This window comes from Leishmania infantum, chromosome 31 (genome assembly GCF_000002875.2).
Source record: "Leishmania infantum JPCM5 genome chromosome 31".
Classification (NCBI taxonomy): domain Eukaryota; phylum Euglenozoa; class Kinetoplastea; order Trypanosomatida; family Trypanosomatidae; genus Leishmania; species Leishmania infantum.
The window spans coordinates 976,700-997,621 of record NC_009415.2 but is presented as its reverse complement, the minus strand read 5'-3'; the positions used below and the strand labels follow the sequence as shown (position 1 = coordinate 997,621).

Sequence of the window (20,922 nt, the reverse complement as noted above, 5' to 3'; positions counted from 1 at the left end):
TTTTGTTTTCTCTGCTTTGACATCTACCCTTGACAGGAACAGCACCGTCGCGTTTTTTCGTCAACGCTGAAAAGCTGCCTGGCCCCCACCATCACCACCACCCTCTTATACACGGCAGTGCTGCTGATGGTCCTCCTCTACACGTAGAGAGGCAAGATCCAAGCTCCCTCGGCGACTCCTCTTGAGCAAGGTGTACCTTTTTCGGTATGCATGTGTGTTGTGTGTTGTGTGTGTGTGTTGCCACCATCATTGGCAAAGGACAGATTTGCTCCCTCAACGCATACATGGCTAAAAAAATGTCGGCACGGGCACAAGCAACAGCAGAAGCGAAAAGAACGAAAAAAAAGAAAAAAGAAATGACAACTCGTGCGCACACGGAGGGCCACTGCAGTGAGCAGTGCCTGTTCTCGGCAGTAGTGCTTCTCTTCTCCTGAAAACGTCGGCGCCTCGTCGAGTGCAGCGGACCTCTCAACAACTAGAGATTTGCCCCACGGCCGTGGCTCACATCGATGTCGCTCTTTCAAAGCCGCTCGTCGGCCCTCATCCAGAGCTCTTTTGTCCGCCTCTGCTCCCCGTCTCCGCCGCTCTCTGCATCTCTGCAAATCTGTCGCCACACCATTTTTCACTGTTTCGCCTGCAAAAAGCTCACATTCGCTAGCCCAAGCGCCCTCGCTCTTTCTCTCTCTGTCTCTCTCCATGCTAGTCGCCTCCTTGGTGGTATGACCAACTGTGCACGTCCATGATTCTCTCGTAAGCTCTAAACCGCAGCTGCCCACTTGTGTGCAGCGATCAGCGCCTTTTTCTTTCGCAAGTAACCGTCAGCAAACTCGTCACCCGCCTCCTCTCCGCACAGCAGGCAAATCGGAGCAGGGTCTAACCCACACCTCCTCGTCACCATTTCCTCACAGTTTTCTCACCGCGCTCGTCTCGTTAACCATGTCGTCAGTCGTTGATATACCGTGCACGCGGAAGAACAACTCCTTCTTCTCAAAGGGAAATCACCAGCACGAACCCCCTGCCCCGCCCATCAACGAGTCTATGGTGCGAGAACGTCTCTCCGCGAACCTCCCCGACAGCTTCAACTACCTTCGCAACACGCTAAATACGGGCAGAGGTCGCCAGCGTCGCAGTCACCGGCCACACTCGCGCAGCAGCAGTAACACCTCCAACTCCGACAGAAACGCTACTCCTCCCGTCCGCGCAGGGCGTAATGGCCCCGGCAATGAGAGACGCAGCCGCCCCCCTCACACACACACACGCGCCTCCTCGAGCAGCTCCAGCTCCAGCCGCAGCAGCAGCTCCACGTCAAGCAACGGTGACGAGAGCTACGCCTTCCACGCTCGGCTGGTCAAGGTTGGTTACAGCGCGCACGGTGGCGAGTCTGCGGCGCTGTCGCAGTGCTGCGACACGGTGCGCAATACGCTGCAACTGCTGGAGCGGGCGCAGCTGCGCACCGGCGACGGCGACGGCGGCGACGGCTTCTTCTGGCTCGACCTGCACGGTGTGCCGCCGCCGGCAGAACTGCACGACGCGGGGAGCGGCGACGTTCCCATGAGCGCGCTGTGGGCGGCGCTGGGACTGCAAGCGTCGACAGCGCACACACTCACAGCGGTGTGCGAACAGCGGCAAGCGCACCCGCGCCCTGCCCGCTCCTCGCTCGATAACGTGTACGAGGAGGAGCTGGTCGGCCTCAGCTCTCCGGCTGACCGCGTGCTGCAGGTGGAGCCGGTGCAGGCGACGTCTGTAAAGCGCACATCGAGGGGCGGCGTGGCCGAGCCGACGCACTACGTGGCGCTGGAGCTGGCCACGCTGCTGACATCAGTGCAGGCGTCGGCGGCGATGAGCGAGGCAGCATGGGAAAGCGCGCTGCTCTCGCGAGCTTCCTCGGCCGCCGAGCTCGCCAACGAGCCTCTGAACGACCTGACCTGGACGGAGAGTTTTGCGCGCAGCATCCGCGGCCTTCCTGCTGCTGCTGCTGCTGCTGCCATGAGCCGGCACGCCTCCTCTGTCTCGTCTGCCAGCCTCCGCCAGGTCACGCAGGCGTCGCTGCACGGTCAGGAAATGGCCGCGACGCCGCTCATAACGTCCATCTATGTCGTCTGCTTCCCCACGGGTTGTGTGACGTGGTGCCCCGCAAGCACGCTGGGACTCACCAGTGCCGACCGCCGTGCCCAGCGCAGCGCTCCAGCAGCGGAGGGGCAACGACGCCGGCGCCGATCACCGCACGACCCTCACGAGGACGCCGCAGCTGAACGCAGCCGCGACGATGTGCTTTACGTGGACGGCGATAACTGCGAGGAGGTGCAGTACGTAAAGTCGTGGGAGCAGCTGCAGGCCTCGGTGTTTAGTCGGCTGCGGTACATGGCTCAGCTGAGCAAGGGCACGGCCTCCCCCTCATCACCGTACGCACGGCCTGCCGGTGCGTCGGGCGAGCTCTCGGCGCCGCCGATGAGCGCGTCCGCAGGTTCGGTGCTGTGCACGTCCATTTTTGTGTCGCTGCTTCTCTCCTCCGTCTGCTACGCCTACCTGCCGAACACTGTCATGTTTTTGGGCGAGGTGGACACCATCGACTCCATGCTGCCCCTTATCGAACTGGATTGCGAGAGCGACCAGGCGGATGCCCTGCGCCGCGTGCTGCTGCTTCGCCGTCGCCTCGCAGTGCACAGGCGGCTGCTCTTTCAGAAGATCTGCCTGTTGGAGGCGCTTGACCGGCCAACGATGCACACAGTTGCGCGCTTCGTCCGGTCGCGCAAGTCGCCGGCGCTAACGGCACGCGATTCTTCTGCTGGAAGTGTTGCAGATCAGTTCAAAAGTGCGCAACAAGGTTCAGCATCAGCAGGAGGGGGCGGAAGCAGCCTCATCCACCACATCCACATGATGGCACCGCCGTCCCTCAACGCGATTCACAAGAGCATCATGGGCGTTCTGCACAACCTCGAAGCGGCGCGGACGGTGATCGGGAATACAACCCTCATCTACACCTCGAAGGTGAACTTCACCAACTCCCGCACCAGCGAAACAGCCGACTACTACTCGTTGTTCTGCCAGTACGTCTTGCTCGTTCTGCTGCCACTGACTATTGTGGCCTCGCATTGGGGCATGAACTGCCCGGTGCCTTTTATGAACGTGAATGGCACAACACCATTCTGGAGTATTGTGGGCGTAATAGCCTTCATCAGCGTTGCCGGCACCATCTTCCCCATCTACGCTTACTTGACCCGGAAAATCTACTTGATAGCGTAACTGGGACACACGTCCTCTACAAGGCACTTGCGGCAAGCGAGAGATCGAGAAAAGCGCAAAACAAAGGCGAATGGGCTGCCGACGAGAGAATGCGTGCTGCCATCCCTTGCGCGCGTGCGCGTGTGCAGAGACTTTGCAGCCAACAAGTTTTGCACCCGAGTCGTCTTCGGTGTGGCGGTTGTGGTTGCTTCCTCGATTACTGGTGCTGTGCCTTTGTTCTTCCCTAGCCGGGCTTGCGTGACCCGTCCCGCCTCCGCGACTCATTATCATCATTTCTCGGGTGAGCGTCTCGCCTCTCTTTTCCTTCTTGGACCTGTTCGTTCGCTCCTTTTAGCTGCTGTGATTTCTCTCACATGCGCATTGGTGTGTCTGCAGTGCTTGCGTCCGTGTGTGCGTGTGTGTGTGTGTGTGTGTTCTTGTCCATCTCATGTTTCCTGTAGTTTTATTGTTTTGGGTGGGTCCTTGCATTCGTTTTGGTGGGGTAGTGGTGGGAGTGGTGCATTCTTTCTCGTGTGTGTCCTCCCCACAACTCCCGAAAAAGAGGTGTCCAGCCCGGTAAAGCGGCATTGACCCGCGTATGTATGCGTGTGTCTGGGAGGGGGAGGCCCTGCCGTCCCTCCAGCCCCACCCGCTTTTGTTTTACGTTTTTTTTTCCGTTTCAAATGGTGGCCTCACTTGAAAGTGCAGTCTAACTTAAGATTTAAGGCTTGATTGCCTCCTCTATGGTGTTTTGCCTGGTTGCGCCGAGTTGCTGGAGAGGAAGAGAGAAACCGATAACGCCTCGATATGCGCCCGAAGGCTATGGTCTCACGACAGTCGCCGAGCAGGTAGTGCAGTATAAAGATGCTGAGGCACCTCCGCCCCCACCCCCAACCCATCCTCCAGCTCACGGTCCCTCGCGTGTTTCACGGTCATGCCCTGGCTAAAAACGGACAGAGCCATCCTTCTGCTTTGGAATCTGCTCGCCTTCCCAAAATAATCTGTTGTGCTCCTACGCTTCCCAGCCACGTCCTTTCTATCACTGGGTCGCTCTGCGCCGACACTAATGATCATCTGCAAGATCCCCTCTACGCCATCCAGCTTGCCAGCACACCGAGATGACGTCCTAGGTCAAGATCACTTCTAGGCGGAGGAAAAACTCCATCTTATCGCGAGGTCACCACCACCGTGAGCAGCCCGTCGTGCCCAGCGCAGCGCTCCAGCAGCGGAGGGGCAACGACGCCGGCGCCGATCACCGCACGACCCTCACGAGGACGCCGCAGCTGAACGCAGCCGCGACGATGTGCTTTACGTGGACGGCGATAACTGCGAGGAGGTGCAGTACGTAAAGTCGTGGGAGCAGCTGCAGGCCTCGGTGTTTAGTCGGCTGCGGTACATGGCTCAGCTGAGCAAGGGCACGGCCTCCCCCTCATCACCGTACGCACGGCCTGCCGGTGCGTCGGGCGAGCTCTCGGCGCCGCCGATGAGCGCGTCCGCAGGTTCGGTGCTGTGCACGTCCATTTTTGTGTCGCTGCTTCTCTCCTCCGTCTGCTACGCCTACCTGCCGAACACTGTCATGTTTTTGGGCGAGGTGGACACCATCGACTCCATGCTGCCCCTTATCGAACTGGATTGCGAGAGCGACCAGGCGGATGCCCTGCGCCGCGTGCTGCTGCTTCGCCGTCGCCTCCCTCAGCGCTCTCTTCTTCTCTCGCTGTTACCTTTTTTGGTGCCTCTTCTTCTGTTATCGGGTGTTGTCGTCTGCTCGTCTCCTTTGCGGTGCGCCTGTGCGTGCGTGCATGCGCTACTCTCATCCTCTCTCTCTACGGCTTTGAGCTGCTCCCCTGTAAAGGCGCCAACACAGCCGTTGTAGCATTACCTGGCGGATCCCAGTTTCTCCTTGACAGAATCGAACCTGCAGCTGCGGAGCAAGGATACCACGGAATCTGTCTTGACGCACTGCTTTATGAAGTGCTTTCAATCTGGCTGCAGCACCGCACGGGTCACAGGATGCCGCCAGTGATACGCGGAATTGGCAGCTGGGGCACCTGGAAGCTCTGCCCCCGTTTCGCACTCACTTCGGGCAATTTGATCTTGGCGTGGGAAGATCATCTGACACCCTCCCCCGCCCTGTCAACCGTGCGCCATCTTACCGCTGAAATCATCCGCTCACCCATGAGGCCTATCTCTACAACTGATTTGTAATACCGTTCCGTCCTCTCTATGATTCCCTTGTTGCCCCCTCCTCTCGCCGCACGGCTGCCACCTCTTACGCATGCGCCCCATAGAGCGTGCACAGCGCCACAATCAAGGAAGACAAGGCCCAATTATCCTGCAGGACCAGAAAAACGGAAAAGGAAAAAAAAAACGAAGACGCCCATTCATCGATTGCCACCACGCACCTTCGCCGCGACGACTTGCCGAGACGCGGGTCGCTTTCATTTTTTTTTTGTGTGTGGAGGGAGGGAAAGGGTTCGCTTTTGGTTGAAGCGGCGCCGTCTTGTTGCGGAGTGCTGCCGTCTTGCAACGCTCCCTACCTCCCCACTTCTCCCACGCTTCGGCGCTTTCTTTTCTATCCTTGTCGTTGGTGCACCGCCAACCCCTCTCACTCATTTCGCTTGCATCGTCACCAGAATCGCACTCTTCGAAGCCATAATGTCCGCGGCAGCCTCCGCACCGCGGCATCGCCGGTATGTCGATATGACGCCCGAAAGGGAGCAGAAGATTACTCAGCTTGTGCAGCTCATGAAAGAGACCTATGACCCGCTTCCGAAACAGCTGCAAATCCTGCTGTATTACTCGCCGACTTCAGAGGACGCGCCGACGCCGCACAACACCACGCGCAGCTACTGCTACTGCGCCCTCATCTCTCGCCAGTGGGACGTGCAGAAGGCGTTTGAAGCCATGAAAAAGAACGTGGCGTACCGCCTGCAGTGCCACCTCGATGAACGCAGTGAGCTGCCGTCGGCGGTTTCGATCCGCGGGTGGGACGAGATGGAAGTGGTGCGTGCGCTGGGCAAGGAGGAACGGGCAAGTAATCAGCGCGCCGATGAGATCATCGCCAAGCTCGAGCGATACTTCCCATGTGGTCTTCACTACTGGGACAGGTACGGACAGCCTGTCTTCTACCTCATGCTGGGCAGCGTTGACGAAGAAAACCTACTGAAGGAGCTGAAGCAGACCACGGATGTAGGTGAGTCCATGGACGCCGTCATGTGGGAGATGCTGCAGCACCTGTTGGGTTCGGGTGAGTGGCTTGCGTACTACCAGCAAATGCAGTACGATGCAGGTCAGCTCAAGGTGGACGCCTCCGAAGGGCTCATCCGAGCAACCACGATCGTAGTTGACCTGCTGGGGTTCACGTACAAGATGATCTGGAAGCCGGCGATTGATCTCTTCGTCACCTGTCTCAAGACACTGTTCGCCCACTACCCCGAGTGTGTGCACCACATTCTCGTGGTGAATGCGCCGTCGATGGTAACGTTCGCCTATGGCATCATTCGCCACGTTCTTCCTGGCACGGTGCAGGCAAAGGTTCGCATGGCTAAACCGGGTGAATCGCTGGCGCTGCTGCAGGAGCACATCGAGGAGCAGTACGTGCCAGACTTTTACGGCGGCGCGTGTCACTGCCAGGGTGGCTGCGTGCGTTCGTACAGGCCGAAGAACGCCGCTAGCGGCACCACCACTGTTGGCCAGGACGATACCCAGAGCGCCGCGGAGTAGATCCCGATGGAAGGCGGTGCCGTCACCGAGGATATCTCGCTGAGGGATGGCGCCGCACGCAAGGTATTTTCCCTGCTCCCGAGCGAGTCCGTTGCGCGAAGCGTTGCATCGTCGAGTGGGCACGATCCCGTCTTGGCGGGCCTCCGTCGTCCCTCATGCGCAGGCGCAAGGCGTCGACATGGACAAGGTGGATGTGCGCTCATCGAAAACGTACGTGGGTTCCAAGTCAAAACCGTTCGAGAACTTGAGTGAGTACGCCGCTACAGCGGAGGGTGTGATGGTCCGGGTGTGGGGCAAAAAGCAGTCCTGGGTGATGTCGAAGCACCTTCAGATGAAGGCCTTCAAGCAGCACGCACAGCTGCTCCATAAACAGTGTGTAAAGAAGTGATGCCGTATGCAGCCGTTTTTTCGGCGACGGAGGAGACAACGAAGCGGCAGCGTTTAGCGCGAGTGCGCCACACGCAAAGACCGCCAGCGACACCGTAACGAAGAGGAGGTGGCGCTCTACATTGTACGACTGCTACAGGGGGTCCGTGCCGTATGCGGTGTCGAGGCACACACCCAGCGGAAGTGAAAGGCCCTTATCGCTTCCTTTCTTTTTGTGTTCTTTTCTTTCTTTTCCTCATTGGCTTCTCCCTCTCCCTGCTTTTATCCTCCAGTGCCGCTGCTCCGCCTCCGCAGTGTTCATCCTCACTTTTTTCTGTGTGTACATGTGCGTGCGGGCGCGTGTGTGTATGTGTGTGTGTCTTCGTACCTCTGCTTCGCTTATGTTTTCGAGGGGGAATGTGGGTATGTCTGCGGTGTCTCCTCCGCTGCTGTTTTTTTTTTTGTTTGGTTGGTTGGTTGGTGCGTTCCTGTCCCGATGTGAGCGGGTGGGCGCATCGGGGTCTGTGCCGAGCCGCTGCGTGTGGCAGGTACATCTGACTCCTCTCCCACGTGTGTGCGCCTGCGCATGCGAAGGGGTGTTTCGTCTCTCCTTGGATTGATTGGAAGTGCGTGTTCATGTGCACAGATACCCGTAGACTCGGCACACACAGGCATCGATACAGAAAGCACCACAACGAGAGAAGGTTGCAGGTGGGCATGTGCCGATACGTCTGGGCGATCAGCCGCTTTCCTTTGTTTGCATTGCGCGCGGTGCGTACGATGCACCGTCGGTTGTGCGCCACACTCATTCCGTTGGCGTGTGACCTCCACACCTCCGTCCCGCTCCACTGGTTTTGCCTCCGCGTGCCTCCCTCTGCCGTTCCCTCTCCCCTCTTCACAGGTCTGCAGCCGTACTGCGGGAAGACACATCTCCACAGGCACGATCACGACCCGTAATTCTCCTGGTTCTCCCATCTGTCGTCCATCCTCTAAAGCGACGCATTCCTACTTCCACTCGCTCGCTCATACACCTCCTCATTTGCGTCTTTTTTTTTCCGCTCTGCAGGAGCCCCTTCTCTCCTCTAATGGTCGCCAAGCAGAGCACGGCAAAGGGGGGGAGTCGCTACCCTCCGCTGACCGCGGACCAAGAGAAAGAGGTGACGGAGCTGATGGAGCTCATGCGGAAGAGGTATGACCCGCTGCCGCGGCAGCTCCTTGCTCTACAGCGGTACAACTCCCCGATGGAGGGCACGGCAAGTGATGGCGCCGCGGTCGGTACGTTCTTCTCCCCCATTCGCAACTACTGTTACTACTTCCTCATCTCCCGTGAGTGGGATAGGCAGAAGTCGTTCGAGATGATGCAGCTGTCTGTCAGCTACCGCGAGAAGAATGAGCTCGACTCGCGCGCCGAGCTGCCGAGCGCCATTTGCTGTCGGGGATGGGACCAAGAGAAGGTGCGAATCGCCCTGGACAAGCCGACCCGTCCGACGAACCAGCGGCTGGACCGCCTCAGCGCCGGTATCGAACAGTACTTCACCTTCGGCCTCCACTACTGGGATAAGCATGGGCAGCCCGTGGTGTACCTCAACCTCGGCAGCGTCGATGAGCCGGGGCTGCTCAAGAAGCTGAAGCAGCTTGCCAACATCGGCCAAACACCAAATTTGGTGATGTGGGAGCTGGTGCAGCATCTCATTGGTGTGCAGGAGCAGCTTCTCTTCTACCAGCAGATGCAGTACGCGGCCGGCGCGCTGAAGGCTGAAGCGGACGATGGACTCATTCGGTCCGCCACGATCGTCATTGATCTCAACGGACTCACCTACAAGATGCTGTGGAAGCCGGCCTTGGACCTCTTCATGAATACGCTACAGACCCTCTTTCAGTACTACCCCAAGTGCGTGCACCAGATCCTGCTTGTGAATTCGCCGCCGATGGTGATGTTTGCCTACAAGATCGTGCGCGGCGCGTTGCCGCATGGCGTGCAAAGAAAGGTTTGCATCGTTAACGTTGCCGACACCCCAGCCACCATGCAGAACTTCATTGATGCCCAGTACGTGCCCGACTACCTCGGTGGCCTGTGTCACTGCGAGGGCGGTTGCGTCCGTGGCTACGACCCCCACCAAAAAGGAACGATGAAGGAAAGCGGCACCGCCAAGAGCGACACCAGCAACGTTCAGAGCGGCGGTCAGGATGACGAGGCGGGTGTAGTCACCGAGGACATCACTCTAAAGGCGGGGCAGGAGCTGAAGCGCGCCTTCTCGCTGAAGAAGGCGGAGTCGGTCTTGTGGGAGTTTGTCTCCGCCAACGGGCACGACGTCGCTTTCACCACCTACTTTGTGCCCAAGAAGGCGGCACAGAGTATGGACACATCGAAGTTGCCTACAAGCATGCTGGAGTCCTACGTGGTCTCCAAGGCCAGCCCGTCGGAGGGATCGGACAAGTACACCGCCAGCGACGACGGGCTGTTTGTTATTGTGTGGGACAACAAGAAGTCGTGGTTTACAGCGAAGCACCTACAGCTGAACGTCTTCAAGCAGACGGCCACTTTCACGAATGGAACGTAAACCACTGCAGCGTTCGAGAACGAGAGAGCGCACGCACACTCTGGTGTGACGGGCTCGCAGGCGCGCGAGCAGCGGATTCGCACATGCACGCCGGTGGGCCTACAGCAAAAGGGGTGTATAGTCCCACGGTTCTACAAACGTGGGCACGCCTGTGCCGTGCATGCGCCGGATGTGTGCGCTTCACTACAGTGCCATCGCCTCCTCAGCTGATCTCTTTGCGCATTCGCTTCTCGTGCGCGTGCCTGCTTTTCGTCGCACACGTGACAGCTGCCGGCATCCGCAACGTTTCGGTCCCTGTCTCTGATGGCGCCCCTGATGACGAGGGCGCACACACCTCTCAGCGCGTCGTATCTCAGCGTCCGGTGCACCTCCCCTCCCCCCACACTCGGTGGGGCGGCCAAGCACGACCCCCTCTATCGCTGCCAATGCCCAGCTACTTCTGGTTCTGGCATGGCCTAGTGCCTGCGGCGGCGAACACGCTTCGCCATGCACATGATGTGCAAGGTGCCAGCGTGGCTCGAGCGCATTCCACCCACGTCCCTCGCTGCCAACTGGTGTGGGGAGCCTGAGGCCACCCCGAGGGAAGGATGCGCCAGGTGGCCACCGGCACTAGTGGGCGCGGCTGTGAGGCGGGCGGGCAGAGTGTGAGGCAGCGGCCACGCTCAGGTGACTGAGTCGGTGCACGGCTGTAACGCGTGTGTGCAGGGCTGCTTCGCACCACGCGATGGGGGCCTGTGACCGGCGTGGAGGGGGTGTAGAGTTGGGGGGGCGGCTAAGCCGTGTTGAATGGCGGAGAAGCGGGCACGCTGGACGGGACAACAAGCGCATTGGCACTCGTGCTCGAGTGAGCGATAGGGCCTTTTTTGGATACGGTGCCCGTTCTCCTCTGCCTCTTGGCTCGCTGACCAGTCTGACCCCCTCCCCCTCCCCTCTCCCTCTCCCATTTACGCATGGGTCTTTGCCTCGATCTGCGAATTGCCGCCTTTTTGTGCGTGCAGTAGTGTAACAGCTCTCTCGCCGCTGCACATCGGGTGCGTGTGTGTGTGTGTGTGTGTGTGTGTTTGTGTGTTCGAGTGCGTGTGAACGTGCTCAGCCGAAGTCCTCGTACGGAGATGCACTTTCACTGCGCGATCCACATGTCTGCTTCCCATTTGTTTTTGTTTATGTTTTGTCTGTTCTTCTTCCCTCTCCTCCCCTCCCCTCCCCGTCCCCCTCCCCCCTCCATCACCGCGGACGCAGCTGTCTGGTGGACGTGTCCTCCTGCTGCTGTGCTTTGCCCCCGTCTGTCTGTATTTTTGTTGTTGTTGTTCTCTCGCTTTTTCGGAGTTTCCTCAAGCACGTCGTCCCGGCAGATCTTGTCGTGTCACGTCTGGCTGTGTGCTGCATTATCTTGCTTCTCCCTCACTCTTCATCTCTGCAGTTTTTTTTTGTTTTCAGTCGCAGCCCTCTCCTCCCATCGGTTTATCTCACGGCTGCTGAACCACCTCCATCCCCTCGTCCCTTCGAGTCCCACTCGGCCTCCAACTTGTTCGTTCCTTTGCCGCTTCTCAAGTTTCGCTGCTGGTGTGGCGCCCTTATCCCATCTCGTCCCACTTGCGTGTCACGTTCTGCTTTCTTCTCAGGGCCTGCGCATTGGCAACCTTGCCAGATTGGCCGTGTCAGAGGAGCCTACGCCAACTGCGATGGATTACGCGCTTGGTAGCCAGTCTCCGACGTCACGCCGACATCCCTCGAAGTAGCGCTACACAGTGTGGCACGCCGAGCCAAAGGCTCCTTGATGACATCCGTCCCACACCAGAAGGACGAGGATAGGGAAGCTCACGAGACCGCAGGAGGCCATGATCGCCCCAGTCGCACACGTGCACTTGTCCGCACTTTGGATTTCTGCAGCGGCGGGTGACTGGCAGAGACAAGACGGAGGGCAGGCGGTGTGCCGCTTGCAACTCCGCTACCAGTGTGGTCCCCACCCACTCACCCACCCACCCCCGCCTGTGTGTTGCTGTGAGGGCGTCCGACCCCACGTTGTACCAGGCATGCTATGCACGATTCGCGAACTACTCGACGCTCAACGAGCCCCTCGTTGCACGCTATGACCTTGCATGCAGTGACCTGATCACACAGATCTCACTCGCGCTGAATCGGCTTCCCCCGTCGGGTGCCCACGACTGCCCCCTGTGCCCCCCCTCCCTCAGGGCGACAGGCTCTGAGCTCTTTGCGCGCACGCGCTGAAAAGCACAACCGGCATGGCGTATCACGTACAAGGCATGCAAGTTTCAGGGGAGCCCGAGTCATGGGCAAGCAAGGCGCGCAGATATGCACGCCGATCAACCGAAAAGTGCATGTGTGCAAAAGCGTGCGCACCTCTGAAGCTCGCCTGTGTGGGCTGATGAGGCACAGATGCCAGAAGCCTGAGGAAAGCACTTCGAATCTGCATCATCGAGCACTCCCGGCTCTCATGTGGAGAGCCTCCAGATCATATTACAGGATACTGCGGCTTGAAGCGACTGAGAGAGAAGCATAGAACACAGGCAAGATGCAGGGTCTCGGAGAGCCATGGCCTGAGGCTGGCCAAGCTCCCCCTCCTTGAGCTCATCCGGCGTGCACCTGGGCCACACCGTGTTATCCGCATGACAGCCGTCATCGCCTCCGCCGTCGAGCAGGGCTCTGGACGCGGCCCGCCTGAATCAGGGCATGCGGTGCATTCAGGTCTGTCTGGCGCCGATCACGCAGCATGTATCGGGAGAAAGGACGAGGAAGGCCAAGGAGGGCCCGCGAGACGCATAGCTCGACTCGACGAAAGGACGGGCTCGTCTTAGATGAGCGGAATGCAGCCGCGGTGCGGCAGAGGCTTATGAGTTGTGGTTGCGTATGTATGCGTATATTAGCTGACGTGCTCGCTGTACGATGACACGTTGATCTATATATATATACGAAGCACCTGCGCCCTAAGCCACTTGCCGTGTGTTTTATTGTCACTCTATTTTACGTGCGGTTCTTGTCTGGGCTGATATTTCTTCATGTTCTGCACGGGTCTTCCCCCCTCCTCCCTCGCCCCTCAGCCCACCATCGCCACCACCACCATCACCGCCATCGCGTCGTTCTTGTGATTGTGTTGAGCGCGGTGGGAGAGAACGCGCGCCTCACCGCTTCGCGTTTCTCCGCCGTTGCCCCCTTTATTGTTATTTTCTCTGATGGGGTGCTGCTCGTGGTTCAAGGGATGAAGTCTGCCGGGGACGGAATGGGTGTGCTGCTGGCGCTACGTAGCTGTGCTGCTTCTGCTGTACTGCAACGCCGCACAGCGGTTGTGTCTGAGGCACGTACGCTTGTGGACTTCTCTTGTGAAGGGGGTGCCTCCAGGTACAGAGATGCGCGCATAAAGCGATCGTAGAAGTACAGTGAACCTGTGGCGGGTGTGTTGCTGCTAAAATCTTCGTATGCTTTCTATAGGGCTCGTTGTCGTACGGGCCTCGTATCTCTTTGTTGCGCGCTGCGTGGAAACCGTCCACACTCTTCTTGCACAGCCCTGCCAAGCAGATCTGTTGAGCTCAGCGTGGACATCGCCGTCTTTGGCTATACGGCACAACGTGTACTCAGCCAAATATTCACGTGGTTCGTCAGCCTTACTCCGTATGTGTGTGTGTGTGTGTGTGTGGTTCGGGGGGAAGGTCTGATGACCCGTTGGAACAAGCAGCTGGCCACAAACCAAGACATCGCATATTCGCGAAACAGGACAGCCTTTTCGTGCTGTTCTGCCTCCCATCGAACAGCCTCCTTGCGTGTGTCTTTATCTCTCCGCGCACCTCCCTCTCTCCCTCGCGATTGCTGGCGGCCCAGCAGGGTATGAACTCGTATGTGCGTCTCTACCCACGCATACACAGACACACGGCCACGACGGCATCATCGCCAAGAAAGCGGCGTAGCCACGCTTTCTTCTCCGCGAACATAAACAAATGGCTACATTGGCAGACGGTGCGAGCTCCGAGGCGTTGACGGCTCACTCAGACACACACCCGCTCACGGGAGACCAGGTGGATAAGATCAAAGCCCTCGTACGCCTCATGAAGGAGCGCTACGACCCACTGCCTCCTCAGCTGGAGACGTACTTGCGGCTGATACCGCCGACCTCCGGTGCAGCTTCAGGGGAGGCAGACGGCGACGACGAGGCCGGGCCGCGTCGCCCGGATCACGGCCCAATGTGGTTCTACTGCACCAGCTTTCTCATGTCTCGTGAGTGGGATGTGCAGAAGGCGTTTGCCATGATGCAGGAAGTCGTGGCGTATCGAGCGGCGAATCGCCTCGATGAGCAGAGCCACTTCCCACCTGCCTTTTCGGTGCGCGGGTGGTCTACCGAAGATGTATGCAGGGCGCTGGAGCACAGTCCGCGTAAGGCTGGTGAGCGCATCGACCGCGTCTGCGCTGGGGTGGCGCAGGGGCTCACCTGTGGCATTCACTATTGGGACAAGAATGGCCGCCCCGTTTTTTATATGATTATTGACAGTTTTGATGAGGCTGAGCTCATGCGACAGCTAAAGCAGATGGCGAGCGTTGGCAAGTCGCATGTGGATGTCATGTGGGAGTACATGGTGCACATTCTCAGCGTGACCGAGTCTCTGGTGCTCTACCAGCTCATCCAGCGCGGGGCGCCGCTATCAGGGAGGGCACTGACTTCAAACACCGCAGACGAAGCGGCACCCGCGTGGGACTTCTCCGAGGGTGCTGTGACGATGGTATACGATATGAAGGGGCTTACGCTGAAGATGCTGTGGAGGCCGATTATCGATATGTTTTGTGACAATTCCAAGATGTTTTTCAAGTACTACCCCGACAGAATTCACCGCATTGTCTGCGTCAACTCGCCAAGTCTCGTCCGCTACGCCTTTATTCTTGTGCGTGGCGTCCTGCCGGCAACCTTCCAGAAGAAGATCAGTTTTGTGAGCGCGCACGACACTCTCGCCACGCTGGAAACAATGATAGACAGAAAGTATATTCCACACTTTCTCGGCGGCGAGTGCCGCTGTAAGGCCCACGATGGCAAGTGCCTGAGTGGCTACGACCCGCAACATCCGCGACGGACGCGGAGGACGAGGAGGGCGGACGCACATACTGACGCCTCCGCTGAAGGCAACGATGAGGTTCCCACGGAGTATGTGACGCTGGCGGCGGGGCACGAATGCACGCGAGTGTTTCCGGTGAATGCGTCGGAAGTGGTCGTCTGGGAGTTCGCTGTGGAGGGTGGTGGTCATGACATCATCTTCACCACCTTCTTTGTGCCCCAGTTGGCGGCTTCAGGGATGCGGTGGACCCAGGTCGAACTGAACAAGCTGAGCTCGTACACGGTTACCTCCGAGGCGCTGGCCAAGGGGTCCGATGCGTTTGCCGCGGCCGAGGACGGCGTAGTAGTGCTGAAGTGGCGCAACCGGCGGCACTGGTTTGCTTCAAGGCACCTTCAGTTCCGTGCCTACAAGGAGGGCGCGCCCAGCACCCTTCACGGGCAAGATTCGCGTTCCGAATAGCGGTTTGCGCACAAGCCGACAGGGGAACGCACACGCGCAACGAGAGAGGCGCGGACGTCGCCGTCTATTTGTTTTGCCCTCCCTCTATTCCTTTGCCCTTCGTAGGAGAGTGGGTCTGCGTGCGTTCTGGTGTCGCGCCATGCGACGGAGAGCCTGCACTAGCGGCTTTCGAAGTATTGCTTGGTTTTGATTTGCGTTGCCCGTTACACAGTTTCTTCACAGGGAAGCGCGCACGAGGGAGACTGCGGGCACACAGCTCCGCTTGCCAACGACACCCATTGGCTGGCTTCTCCTCTTCCTGCATTCCTTCTCCTGTCTAGAAACCCTCTGCGTACGTGTGCGTTTGTGTGTCTGTGGTGTCTGTGCTTCCCATTCGACGCCCGCAAGAGGTGCGCGTTCTCTCCCGTGCCCGCTGGCCACGACTATTCTGGTCCCGTCAAGGCGCCAGCGCTTCCGTGCAAAGCGCCAGTAGGCGCGGCGAGGACAACGGCCAGCACCCCTCTTGCGCTACTCCCCCCCCGCCCACCCCGCCGCCACCACCACCGCCGCCACAATCGGGCGCTTCGACTCCGAAGCGCCGTGAGGGAGGGGGAGGGGGTACAACAACAGCAAGAGCGCCCCTCGAAGAAAGCCGGCGAGTCCAGTGATGTGGTTTGCCTTGTATGTCGCCGCATGCCGCGGCGTCCTCGCTGCACGTCCGCACTCGCCTCTCCCTTTTGACGTTCTCGTCACGCTCTGCTCTTCGATCGCTACCGCACGCGGCGCATGCCACGCCCGCCCACTCCCCCACTCCCCTCTCACGCGCATGCACACCCCCATCTCTCACGAGACGCTACTTTGTCCGGCAGGTCCTCCACGGGCGTACAGTCCCTCCCCGCTCTCCCATCCACCGACCCTTTTCAACTGTCTGTGCTTGCGGCTGTGCTCCATTCTTGTTTGTCTACTTGCGCGCGGTCCTCTTTGGCGGGAACTCCGCCGCATAGGCACTCACGCACGCGACACACCGCAAGAGCCACTGAGCGTTTCCTTCGTCTGCTCTCTCATTGGAGGCGCTTTCTTCCCTCTTTACTGTTCGCCTCAGTGGTGAATATTGTGACGGTGGCAGCGAAGAGAAGTCATGGAAACGAAAACGAACGGCAGTGGCCTTTAAGAAGTCTCATCAATGGAATCCGTAACGCCTTGTGCTCGCCCTCAACTCCCTCCGTGCTTCTGTCCCCTCGATAGACGCCTAATCTCGTGGGCAGTTACGGACGCGTGTGGGCACGGCGATGGGGTAGCACTTGCGTAAGGGCACGTTGGAGGCGAGGTATCGTACTACCACTTCCTGTGTATAGCCACTACACCAAAAACAAGAACAAATCGCCAAACGTCCGGAGGTGCCCTCCTCACGTGCGTTTCATGTGCGTGTGCGCACCGCTGTTCTCGGGTGGCCGAGTGATGGCCCTCTCCCCTCGAACCATTTTTCGCGCTAACCCCTCTCTCCTGTATGTGGGCCTGTTTCTGTGTACATGTGCCTGCCCTCTCTGACGCCTCTTTCACTTTCTTCCCTCCTCTTTCCTCTTTGCCCATTCCCCCTGGCACACACCACCGACACACACACACACACACACACAACGGAGAGCAGTTTCTTCTTGGATCGCCCCGCTGCGGTTTGTCTTGCTTTGCTTTCTCGCGTTTTCCATTTTTACTCCTTCGTTTGGACTTACTGGCGCGCATGTGTGTGTGTGTGTGTGCCCGTTTCTCGTCTGTACCGCCCCCCCCCACCAGCCGCTATTCACCAGTCACCATCGGTCAGGAAGTGCCGTTTTATATACACCCGATTTCCTGCCCACCCTGCTCTCTTTTTTTTTCTGCTTCATTCGAGTGATACACTCACACACACACACACACACACACAGCCACAGCCACAACTGAGGAGGCACAAGTCCCTGACATCATTGCCCGTGTGTTTGTGCGTGGAAGGGTAGAAGGGAAGCCTTGATTTTATTTCGTTTCATTGTGTGCAGAGGAACAGCGCGAAGAAAAGGCATTAGCAAAGAAGGCTGTACACGAAGATAAAGGCGCTCACTTACAGATAGGCGCGCGCACACCGACACCTCTACCAAGCCCTGCTGTTAACTGTGTAGACGTGTTTCATCTTCCTTATCTGTGAGGACTTCGGCGCCTTAACCTGCACTCTCCCCCTCCTTTTGTTGTTTGTATCCCTCGCTTGCGCTCTCCTCCGGCCCGCCGTGCTTTTATCCCCGCATTGTGTTGTGCTGCTGGGACGCTTCTCGTGCGACTTGGCAGCTTTCCTTTGGCGTCTCGTTTACCACTATCACGGTAGGGTGTTGACGGTTTATCCGTCTCTTTGTTTGTGGGGGAGGGGGGGAGTGTTTGCGTGTGGGTGTTCTGTGTGTGTGTGTGTGTGTGTGTGTGCGATCCCTCCTCTCGTTGTTTCTCCGCTAGTACCGTGGAACTAGGATCGGAGCTGCACGGGAGTCAGTGGGCTGCTGCGGAGGGCTTCAAGTGCCGTATCCCTAACCGTTTCTCCGCCTCCTTGCTTGCTGCCCTCTCGGAATCGGTTTCCTCGTTGGTCTGCGTGAAGAATGCCCCTGTACGCCCCTCTCGGTATAAGGTTCTCAGATGACGTAAATGCGCGCGCGCGCCTCGAGCGGCAACGCATTGCGCGTCTCAACAGCATCCTCCGACATGGAAGCGACGAGCAGCGCCGCCAAGCGCTGAAGATGAAGCCACTTCCACTTCCCGAGGACCCTGAGGCCTTGGCGGTGCCTGGCACTGCCGTTCTCGACCTTCCTGGCGGCGCGGACGAATCCCTTGACCCACGCAACGAAACCGGCGTCTTCGATCCGCTGGACGCGGTGGCGCAGCGCTACGGTGGCGCTCCATACAACGATGATGACAGGCGTGCCGCGGCACGGGGTGTCGACTACTCCGTCTTCATGGAGGTTTTATGCCCAAACGGATCTTCGCTGCTGGAGTCCCTCCCCCTAGAACCTCGCACCCTGCGTCCGCATTTCAAAGGCTCGAGTAGCGAATCTAAGAAATCCCAGTTTGAATCTGCTCTGTCGTCTCCACGGTGTGCGCTACATACTCGTCTGCCATCCACTGCCGTAGCGGCTGCAATGCCGGAAGCATCGCTCTCACTCGGGCACAATGCCTTCGTCGCGCGCGGGCCCCCTTCGGCCTCTTTTGTCAACACCTCCACCGTATCCGAGGCCTCGGTGCAGTCGGGTTTAGACGAGGCCTACGTTGATGCCCCCATCACCCTCGGCAGCGAAGCTGCTTCGCTGAGCGCTCCTTCTGCTGAGAACGGCTTTGCAACCCCGACGCATGGCGTCGCTGACCCTGCCAGCGACGCCGCACGTGCAACTGCTGCCACACACGCTGATGACGACGACACCGCCCCGGACATATTTGTGAGTGCCGGCTCCTTTTCCCTCGCCCCATCCCACCGCAGTAGTCGCTGGCACTCACTGCTGTCCTTCCGCCGGAGTCCGTCCGGCTCAAGCAAGGCATCCCACACGGACTCTGGCCACCGCAACGCCAGAAGTGTTGCCAACCTCAGCCTCACCCGCTCTCTCAGTCAAAGAGCACTGAAAAGCTCATCGGAGCTGTCCTTGCCCACCTCTGGAGCTACAAGTGCGCAGCTGACCCCTCTGGCGGTTGCTGACGGCTGTGACCTTGGTGGTCGCGTAATCTTCACGGACCGGTTTGTGAAGGCGCAGTCCCACACTGCGCTGCCCACCATGATTTCCGCCTTCAAGCAGTACATGCGCTCCGCCTCCTCCGCGACGGCGTGTTCGTCCCTTACGCACAGTCAGACGCTGGACATCTATACTCCGTACGAGCACTGGTCCTCCCTGCAGCACCAGCAACTGCAGAATGCTCATCAGCATCTCGGCCCTTGCCATCGCGGAATTCCGCTCAAGAGCGACAACACCAACAAAGAGATCGAGAACTGCGTCCTCGAGGCAGGTAAATGCGTTCGGCCGACTTTTCGCCGCATGGACCCTGCCGACCTCTACGGCACCAGCCACTACATCTCCGGCGCCTTTATCAAGGCGGCAAAGCCGTCGACCAGCATCTAAATCAAGACCGCAGGTATCATATGGACGCGAAAACATATTCTCCAGAGATGGCGAGGAATGGTAACGTGGGCTTCGTACCGCTGACGGGAGCCCACGCGATCCTGCGGTTTTTTGGCCGGCTCCGGTAAGGACAGCATTTATACCTTGGCGTATGCTTCGGCCTTTCACCGACGATCCGTCTTCTTGTTTTCCTTGTGCCCGCTCTTCTTCTTGCCTGCTGCTTCCGGGTATGGCGTTTTTCCTTCTTGTTCATTTCTGCTCCACTTCCCATGACGAGGGTACACAAACCTCTCAGCGCGTCGTATCTCAGCGTCCGGTGCACCTCCCCTCCCCCCACACTCGGTGGGGCGGCCAAGCACGACCCCCTCTATCGCTGCCAATGCCCAGCTACTTCTGGTTCTGGCATGGCCTAGTGCCTGCGGCGGCGAACACGCTTCGCCATGCACATGATGTGCAAGGTGCCAGCGTGGCTCGAGCGCATTCCACCCACGTCCCTCGCTGCCAACTGGTGTGGGGAGCCTGAGGCCACCCCGAGGGAAGGATGCGCCAGGTGGCCACCGGCACTAGTGTGCGCGGCTGTGAGGCGGGCGGGCAGAGTGTGAGGCAGCGGCCACGCTCAGGTGACTGAGTCGGTGCACGGCTGTAACGCGTGTGTGCAGGGCTGCTTCGCACCACGCGATGGGGGCCTGTGACCGGCGTGGAGGGGGTGTAGAGTTGGGGGGGCGGCTAAGCCGTGTTGAATGGCGGAGAAGCGGGCACGCTGGACGGGACAACAAGCGCATTGGCACTCGTGCTCGAGTGAGCGATAGGGCTTTTTTTGGATACGGTGCCCGTTCTCCTCTGCCTCTTGGCTCGCTGACCAGTCTGACCCCCTCCCCCTCCGTAAACCCTACCGTCTCCCACCCCCGTGGTTGTGTGCGGCGCTGCGTGTGTACGCTGAAGCCGCAAGCTCTTCCTTTTGCCATGCTGCCTGCACCCGTCGAACCTTTGAAGGATTGTGCCGTTGTGAGCGCGCCTGTTGTCTCCCTCTCTTTGGGTGCGTGCCATCACTCCAGCAGTCATCGACTCAGACCAATAAAACACCGAAGGGCAGCTCTTCTGGTGCCTATCCTTGCCCTCCTCCGCGTGGACCGTACATCGCTCATCTTTCCGGTCTTTTGCCTTTCTCTCGTCGATGTGTACACCCCCACCCCTCCACGTGTTGTTTGCTCTCTTGATGGCGGTGCAACGCTGCTTTACTGTGTGGCCGGCCGCTGCTCACTCCCTCCCTGTATCCCCTCTTTATGTATATTCGTGTGTTCAGTGTGTTTCCGTTGCCCTTCGCCGGTACTGTGCGGCCCATGGCCACAGTCACTCTCTCTCCCCTCATCCCTTATGTTCTGCCTTTGCCTTCGCCTCTTTCTCTCTTGCAGCTGTGTCGCACAATCAAGATCGGCTCTCTCGCGC

General features: G+C 59.0%; 6 protein-coding genes across 6 annotated transcripts; all 6 read left to right on the top strand.

The window, feature by feature from the left end:
• Positions 1-936: 936 nt before the first annotated feature.
• On the top strand, positions 937-3,243 carry LINJ_31_2130 (conserved hypothetical protein; the record flags this gene model as incomplete). The annotated part of the gene is made up of 1 exon (XM_001467468.1): positions 937-3,243. One exon carries the CDS (start codon positions 937-939, stop codon positions 3,241-3,243), a length of 2,307 nt encoding a protein of 768 aa, XP_001467505.1.
• A 1,375-nt stretch (positions 3,244-4,618) lies between these two features.
• LINJ_31_2120 (conserved hypothetical protein) lies at positions 4,619-5,095 on the top strand (the record flags this gene model as incomplete). Its single annotated transcript, XM_001467467.1, has 1 exon — positions 4,619-5,095. One exon carries the CDS (start codon positions 4,619-4,621, stop codon positions 5,093-5,095), a length of 477 nt encoding a protein of 158 aa, XP_001467504.1.
• Positions 5,096-5,877: 782 nt separating this feature from the next.
• Positions 5,878-6,945, top strand: LINJ_31_2110 (hypothetical protein, unknown function; the record flags this gene model as incomplete). The annotated part of the gene is made up of 1 exon (XM_001467466.1): positions 5,878-6,945. One exon carries the CDS (start codon positions 5,878-5,880, stop codon positions 6,943-6,945), a length of 1,068 nt encoding a protein of 355 aa, XP_001467503.1.
• A 1,451-nt stretch (positions 6,946-8,396) lies between these two features.
• On the top strand, positions 8,397-9,872 carry LINJ_31_2100 (conserved hypothetical protein; the record flags this gene model as incomplete). Its single annotated transcript, XM_001467465.1, has 1 exon — positions 8,397-9,872. The coding sequence occupies one exon, from the start codon at positions 8,397-8,399 to the stop codon at positions 9,870-9,872; it is 1,476 nt and encodes a 491-aa protein (XP_001467502.1).
• Positions 9,873-13,822: 3,950 nt separating this feature from the next.
• On the top strand, positions 13,823-15,385 carry LINJ_31_2090 (hypothetical protein, unknown function; the record flags this gene model as incomplete). The annotated part of the gene is made up of 1 exon (XM_001467464.1): positions 13,823-15,385. The coding sequence occupies one exon, from the start codon at positions 13,823-13,825 to the stop codon at positions 15,383-15,385; it is 1,563 nt and encodes a 520-aa protein (XP_001467501.1).
• Positions 15,386-17,973: 2,588 nt separating this feature from the next.
• LINJ_31_2080 (hypothetical protein, unknown function) lies at positions 17,974-19,476 on the top strand (the record flags this gene model as incomplete). Its single annotated transcript, XM_001467463.1, has 1 exon — positions 17,974-19,476. One exon carries the CDS (start codon positions 17,974-17,976, stop codon positions 19,474-19,476), a length of 1,503 nt encoding a protein of 500 aa, XP_001467500.1.
• Between the last annotated feature and the right edge of the window lie 1,446 nt (positions 19,477-20,922).